Here is an 8,346-nt window from a genome sequence, read left to right on the forward strand (position 1 = left end):
TGAACATGGCACACTGTTAACATACAGTGGCCCTCATGCATAGATCCTGGTGGAGGCCTTTAAACGGAGCAGGACGACCGGTTTGGTAAGATGTTTGTTTTCCAGTAGGAAATGATCTGTAAGTCCCGAATGGTTTAATAGTCTATGCAGTGCAGGGAGAGAGCGATTACATAATACGATCATTAGTTAGCGAGAGCATATTTCTAATCTCATGCGAATAAGGCGAGCAGCAGTGACTGAGACTTTGGATGGGACAGATATTTACTGAAAGGAGACTGATCTCGGTAGTTCCATCCTTATTTTTATTGTGCAAAACAGATGGTGTAAGAAGTGTCAAAATGTAGGAAGACAATCTAGAACTGGCACCTCAGATTATTCCTGAGAAAATCCACAACAGGCTTGACTTGATCAGTTTCTCTTGCATAGAATAGGTTGTAATTTATGCAAAGCGCTCCCCTTCACATCTGTAATCAGGCCTAATATCATTTCTTACAAATAAACATAATAACATCATTCAAAATTACGTTTCTAAAACTTTAAACTACATGAGTGGAAGACACCGCTTGAGGTCTACAAAACATGTTGTATTGTTTTTGAACACTTTGAGCATGAGCAGATCGCCTACAACACGCTTCATGTGTATGTGCGATAATAACAAGATATTCTCTCATACTCTCTGATGTGTTGAAAACGACTGCCCGTTTAAATACAAAAGACAAAAAAGAAAACATAATAGGATAAGTTACACATTTCCAGTAAAATGAAAATTAAGGCAAAGTCACTGCAGATTTCACATTCACTATGAATTTTCATATCGTGAAAACATCCCCATGGGGACAAATTCAAGAATATATTACTGTATCTGTACACAACAAAAGAATGTATGTCACAGTCAAATGTAAATTCAGTTAAGAATTTAGTTGAGAACTTGTAACTTGTTACGATTTGGATTTGGATGTGCAGTCATAAAGTTATAGGCCTGTATGCTGTAACTTCAATGACAAAAGTATCCTTCAGCTTTAGGAAACTGTCACTTTTTGTAAAGTTGGTCTACGGCATGCTAAAGTGTTACCAATGGGACCAATCTTGTTTTTGTGTATTTCTTTTAACAAATAATCTATGTAACATGATGTTTTTGTTGTGTAGGTTACATGGAAAATACCACAGTATAAAAAGAAGAGCTATAATTTAATGATGTTCTCCTGAAGCAGACGAGCGGTATTCCTGTTCACCATACTGTGAAAAAGAAAAGTGGAGAAAAAAAAACTGTAGGATAAAACATGATCCGCTGCTTAATGGAGCCTATAAGGAGAAATAGATAAAGAGAAAGATCCCTACAGAGCAAATCACCACCAGTCCTGTGTTCAGGATGATTCTGGCTCGTGGAGGTTCGTAGAGAAGCTCATCCACAATCTTCTCCTGTTCCTGAACTGTAATGACCTGAGCTTTGGATGGTTTCTCATGGAAACCACAGAACCACTCTAAAACCTTCAAACACCTCCCACCCTCCACTTCCCGTCCTCCAAAGCAGCCCTCCTCCTCCTCCCAATCCCTCACTCCTCGCCCTTCTCCTTCCTCTACCATTTTGGGATCAGTTCTCAGTGCATAGCAACCGTTCTGAACTGGATGTTGGGTTTCCATGTTAGTGGCTGTGATAGCATGACCATTGCTTGGTTGAGCATTTTCATGATTGGGCTCAATGCCATGGAGCTTGTTTGGCTGGTCTTCAGACTTTTCTTTACCAAGCAAACAGTTTCCATTTAAGGTTTCTTGGTTAAGAGGCTTAAGAGTATTGGTGTCTTCTGCAGCTTTTCCTTGCTGTTTTAGCCTCTTTCTCTTGTTTAACCCCCACAGAGTAGTTGTTCTTATTTGTTCTCTTCTCGGGGGAGGAGTGCAGAGACTCACAACAACAGTCACCAAGGCTGACACCCAAAACAAGATGGCTGCCACATACATGAAATGGACATCTTTGATGAAAGACGGCCGCTCATCAGGCTGGTCGCAGTGTGGTTCACGGTAAACAAACGCCAGCACCAGTCGCAGTGCTCCGAGTGCAAACCCTACCATCCCACCCCAAAAGGCACCCGTCTCATTGCAGCGATGGCACAGGACACCAAGCAAGAAGAGAGCAGCTATGGGTGGCGTCAGATAATCTGATACTTCTTGGATGTAATAGAACATCTGGCCTCCCTGCATCTCAATGATTACTGGCACCCAGGCAATGCTGATGATCACCATAAAAACCACAAACAGTCTGCCGACTATCACCAGCTCTCTGGGTGACACCCGCTTCCGTAGCATCTTGTAAATGTCCAGCGTGAATATGGTGCTCGCTGAGTTGAAAATGGAGTCCAAGTCGCTCATTAGAGCTGCGATCATGACCGCCATCATCAGGCCGCGGAGACCAACAGGCATCACGGACATGACGAGCCGCGGGTAGGCCACGTTGCTACAGCCAGCCGCGGACTCGCACACTTCCATGCAGTGCTCTGGACTGATACACGCCAACTCATCGGCAAAGAGGATCCTGGAAATCATCCCTGGGATCATGATGATAAATAAATCAGGCATTTAGAGAGTCTACGGGAGGATTTTATGCGCTGTTCGCTCAAAAAGCAATGAAAGGCGTTACCTGGGATGACAATGATAAACATAGGGAGGATTTTCAGGAAGCCAGCCATGAGGGTAGAACCTTTGGCGTGGGCGATGTTCTTGGCTGCCAGAACTCGCTGGACAATCACTTGATCAGTACACCAGTACCTGGAACACACAGTAAGGATGATTAGAGTTAACAACTAGTCTGAAGAAGAAAGACCTGATGATTTAGGATAAATCTTCTGTGGACCATGAATATTCATATATATATATATATATATACACATATATATATAAACCTACACAGAACTGAACCAGTTAAAAAATTACATCTACATGGAACGACTTAGAAAATTACCAAATAGAAGCAGGAGTCTGGCCCAGCAGAAAACCAGGCCAGGGCAGGTCTGGATCCCTTGGGCCTCGTAGGATCTTCAGCGCATCTGGCTTCGGGTTGAGGTGGAGGTGGCAGGATTCAGGGTCCGTCAGGTTGGGAAAAGACTGCGAAATGGCAGTGATGTTTGGAGTGGCCTGCATGTACTTGATCATCATGCCTTAAAATGACACAGCAGGACATGGTTTACCAGAGGGAAAGCATACACATCAAATTGTAGTTTATCAAATAACATGGTATTAACTGTATAACTTCAGTGCACAAAGGACCTTCAAGTCCTCCCACTTTGAAGAGGCTGATGATGGTAAGACAGAGCGCTCCAGCGATCATCAGGAATGCTTGGACTGTATCGGTGTAGATGACGGCAACCAGACCTCCGGTGACTGTCAGCAAAGCAGTCATGGTGATGAGCAGGATGATTGACAAATAGAGGTTCCACCCTAAAGATTCCTTGATAAACAAGGCCCCTGCATAGAGGTCCACGGACAACTTGGTGAAGATGTAGAGGATCAGAGATAATGCGGCGAAATACACCTTCAGTCGCCTCCCTCCGTACCGTCTGGACAGATACTCTGGCATGGTGTAAACTCCAGACAGAATATAGACAGGGATAAACATCCAGCCTAACAACTGGAGTAACAATAGGGCGTTGAATTCCCATGCAGCCACGCTGAACCCACTAGCTGCACCAGATCCAGCAAGCCCAATAAAATGCTCACTTCCTATGTTGCTGACAAATAGAGAGGCTCCTATGGCCGCCCAATTCATGGAGCGACCTGCGAGGAAGTAGCCGCTCACTGTGCTCCGATTGGCTTTCCACATGGCCAGAAAGCCAATCGCTAGCACCAGGATGAAGTAGATTGCTACAACAATGATGTCTGCCACTTCCAGAGTAGTAGCCCTGGCCATGTTTGAACACTTTTGTGGCTGTTAAACAAAACTCTGTTAACTTCTGAGCTATTTGAACTGTTTTTTCCTGATGCGCAATCTTCACCCTTAATTACGTCTTTAAATTTGACCTGGGTGTCAAACAGTGGTCAGTCAGTGCTACTCAGCTTTGTAGGTGGGCAACAAAAATAATAATATACCTTTATCTGCACATTGTTATATATACAACATAAAGCAACCATAAAGGGAAGGCGTAAGATAATTGTTCCTTATAGTAGTCTTCCAACTTTTCGATCTTTTGTAGTTAACCCCAGTTTTGGGAATCAATGCAGGCTGTGACTTGGCAGCTTCCAAAATGGCAGTGCATTGTATCTGAGTTTTGACTGAGGGCGCCACAAGAGATGAGAAAAGGGTCATCTGGATCCTGCAACAAAACAGAAACATGCACATGAAATGTCTCTTATTTCCAAAGCAATGTAAAAGATTCTGTAACCAGGGGAAGTGATGGATAAGACAATAGGAAAAAAAAAACAATAGGCAAAATGCAGCAACATCACACTAGGTAGACAAGCCAAGAAACCAGTCAAACAGCTGCCTATTCATTTAATTACATAATGTAGATAATACACATAATAAAAGCATAATGTATCCATGAGATCTGCTATGACTTTCTTAAATATTTACTATGGTATCGCCTACAAAATATGTTCAGTTTTCCAATAAAAAATGAATGCTATCAAAATTAGATGAATAAAGGAAATCTCTTGACTAATGCAACCCCCTGCTGACATCAAGACCCCTGCAAGCTGTGTAAACACAGAAAGCATGTTTCTTTTCTTTTCTGTCCTGTCTTTCCGATGCACCTGCACAGCAGAGCCTTTCGTGAAGCCCATTGTTCCCTCATGTCTGCGGCCTTTTTCAGAGGGTGGAGGAGGCTGGAAATGACAGCTCAGTTTAAGAGAAGTCAGCACTTAACCCTTTCTGCCAAGCTGCCCTTTTAGAGTGACTGAGCACCTCTGAGGGGAGTGGATTGAAGAAGTGGCAGATCACATCTCGGCTGCTCTCTAGTTGCGGGACTGCAGTGTGAGGGTCCTGCATTAGGGCTGGTGTTTGTGTTTGTTTCCCATGTTTATTGCTGAGTGGAGTGCTCTGGTCTGTGGAGGACAGCGAGTCTTTAGAAAATCAAAATCTCTCCACACAGCTTCCCTCCATTCACTTTATTTTAGCTCTGTGCAGGCTGCAGGAAAATGTTCCAGCGCGGTAAACGACTGGCAACAATAGCATCAGTGACATTTCCCCACCAGGGGAAAATAGTACATTTCCAGTATTTGCAGGGTTTATACTTGATGCTACTTGCAGCAGAGTCAATATTGATTTTAAATAATTAGTAGGAGGCTAACAGACTTCTTGAAGGGAACGCTGGGTAAACAGAGGTTTTGTTAATTCTATTAGGAGACCTTTGTCAAACAAGCACCTGCAATGAGGTTTCATAACATACACAGGTTTAGTCATTGCACCGCCTGTCAAAAGACTATTTTATTCCAGTCCATTAACCACGGGGACTCAGGCCATAAGCTTTGAAGGTTATTTGAACCAATGGCATATCCATCATGTTATTAAAGGGTTCATGTAATATTACTAATCATCTCTAAGTGAAACCACAGGGTTACTTTTTTTTATGATATTCCAATATTTTGTGGTTGCTTTGCTTTTGGCCATACTCTTACAATTCGTGTGAATCTAGTATTTCTGTAACACTTCAGGGACTTTCTGTGACAGAGCAAGTAACACAACAATATAAGTGTAATGAGCCATTCTCTATGCTATTCCCATGGTTTTAAAATGCAAAATATGTTGCTGCTGTTTTGAAGTATAATTGGTCTATTACTGTAAGATTTCAAAGGGGCTCTTGTGGAACTGCAAGTCAGATTTATAATGAACAGACATTCCTATAATATTCATCTAGGCCTATATTATTATTCAGTTAGTTGGCCATCAGCTATGTGGGTTATGTGCTTTATAAATCTGAGTTAGTTGAGCGCTCTTTCTTTTCAGTTTTTTCAGTCTTTCTGTTGTATCAAAAAAAAAAAAATTAAACAGCTTATTTCAAAACTATTTGAAAAAAAAAAAAAAAAAACCCGCGCAAGAAACTCGCCCGTCTCACCGTCTATCGCTATTTACACGCTGAGCCTTTCAGTGAGCTGACACTTACCTGCTGCACCGCTCCTGTCTTGTCTGCCGTGCGTCTCTCCCGGTTTGTCTCTGAGGTGGAGAGTTCACTGCCGGACTGGTGATAGCTGCAGGCTCCTCAGTCTAATAAGAGGAACTGAAGTACCCGCCCACAGCAGCCGAAAGCACGCAGAGGATGATGAGGATGATGATATGATGATGATGATGATGATGATGATGATGATGTGCCGTTCACTGAATTGTGAGGGATGTCTCATTGAGCAGGGATCAAGTTTTAGGAATATAGATGAAGAAAAGATGAGATGATGAATGGAGGATAATCACACTGCAAACTGATATTAATATGAAAATTACACAAGAACATTAAAACAACAATAACCAGCAAAGAATTGTGTGCAAAAAAGCCATTTTTTATATAATAACAACCAAAATGTGTGGTTTTACTTTTTTCATAGGAACAGAACCAACTCAACCACATGTCTGATTTGCAAGATGAAGAAAACTGAAGGTAAAACTGACACAGACTGTGAGCTCGGATTCTTCTCTTTTCTTTCACCACTTCTTCAGTTCCAAAGTTGAGTGGATCTTCAGTTGCAGGCTGCTCAGTGCAACATGTGTCCCATGGTCAGAAATGTGTTTTCAGCTGCAGTTTCCTCTAAGAGCCACTAGGTGCTGACACAAAGAAAACCGACATGATTAAAGGAATTGTTTGAACTTTTGGAAAACATTTGCTTTCTTGGCAAATCAGATGAGAAGATTGATAATGATCCCGTGTCTGTCTATAGATCAAAGCCTGTGCATATATCTGGCATGAACTTGACTGTAATGCATTCATTTCTCACTGGAATAACTGTTGAATAGCTCAGTTAAACTTCCACAGCATGTTGTATTAAGTATTTCTAACTCAGACACAGACTGCGTCAAAAAGAAATCACACATTTCATTTGAAACACATAAACAGGAGCAGTCGTTTGAGTTGCACTCCACGCCTTGTGACAAGATTGTTGATGTTGAACAATTCTGAAAATGACCAAGCTGACGTTTTTATCGCTCCCTACGACATGTGGTTGAAGTTAGGGAAAAGATTCTTGAACTAGGATTAAGGCATGGTTAAGTTTAGGCAACAAAAATGCACACTTAAGATAATAAAAGCAAGGACTCTGGTCTCCCATGTGCAGCTCAAACCTTTAGGCACTGAGCGTAAAGGCTTTAGACTCATCAAATGTGAACATAATTCCTGTGATACTGAGCTGCACAAAGCAGTGTTAATAAATTAGATTACTTTATTAATTAAAAATTGATTACTTTACTGAGTAAAAGTCAAGGCAGCTATTTTTCATTTCAGTTTATGCTCCAGATTTGAGGGGTTTCTTACACAAACACAATTTTTTATTCAACACTTCCCTGAAACAGAAACATAAACTTCATACAGGCTTCAGGTATTGGATTCTATCATTTAGTGTCTCACTCATTCAGCAGTGCTTTTTGCTGTTTTATTAATGACATTTTTAATTATTCTTAATTCCAATCATCCTTCCTGACATCTTGTCCACTGTTGTCCTGTGATACACTGGTTACTACTCATTACAGCACATGACTTGATCATTAAACCAAACATCCTGTCACTTTGTTTTAATGACCTACAAGTTGGATGTTTTTCAGTTCCAGGACAAGCACACACACACACACACACACACACACACACACACACACACACACACACACACACACACACACACACACACACACACACACACACACACACATCCACACACACACACACACACACACACAGCTTGTTGGAACTCACATGCATCCAGCACACAGACACATATGGTGTGTATGGATTTGCAGACACACAGCAAACACCGGGACACACAAACACACACTGTTACTCATAAACCCAAATGTTCAGACAATGTGTGAGTTAAGAGAACGTGGACACTGCCTGACTTGGTACTGACACAAGTGTCTGCATGACCATTGTTTTGTGTATGTATATATATATATATATATATATATATATATGTGTGTGTGTGTGTGTTTGCTAGTATACATGCAACTTTACATTTACATCTGCATGTTATTGGGTTGCAACATGTATGCATGCAAAAATATTATCTTTCTTAGTGTGTGTGTGTGTGTGTGTGTGTGTGTGTGTGTGTGTGTGTGTGTATTAACCATGAACACCTTATTACCCATTACAGAGTCAGGGGTGTAATGGGTAATAGGGTGTCACTGTGTGTTTCTGCACAAACACCATGATTTTGCACTTTTAA

The 8,346-nt window shown here is 41.6% G+C and overlaps 1 protein-coding gene across 1 annotated transcript; it reads right to left on the reverse strand.

The window, feature by feature from the left end:
* Positions 1-287: 287 nt before the first annotated feature.
* Positions 288-6,162, reverse strand: LOC111236747 (sodium/myo-inositol cotransporter-like). Its single transcript, XM_022765599.1, has 5 exons — positions 6,090-6,162; positions 3,259-4,301; positions 2,954-3,149; positions 2,633-2,760; positions 288-2,540 (listed from the first exon to the last, which is right to left on the reverse strand). Exons 2-5 carry the CDS (start codon positions 3,896-3,898, stop codon positions 1,303-1,305), a joined length of 2,202 nt encoding a protein of 733 aa, XP_022621320.1. The 5' UTR covers positions 3,899-4,301; positions 6,090-6,162; the 3' UTR covers positions 288-1,302.
* Positions 6,163-8,346: the final 2,184 nt, after the last annotated feature.

Source organism: Seriola dumerili, unplaced genomic scaffold (assembly GCF_002260705.1).
Source record: "Seriola dumerili isolate Sdu_G_001 unplaced genomic scaffold, Sdu_1.0 BDQW01000716.1, whole genome shotgun sequence".
NCBI lineage: Eukaryota > Metazoa > Chordata > Actinopteri > Carangiformes > Carangidae > Seriola > Seriola dumerili.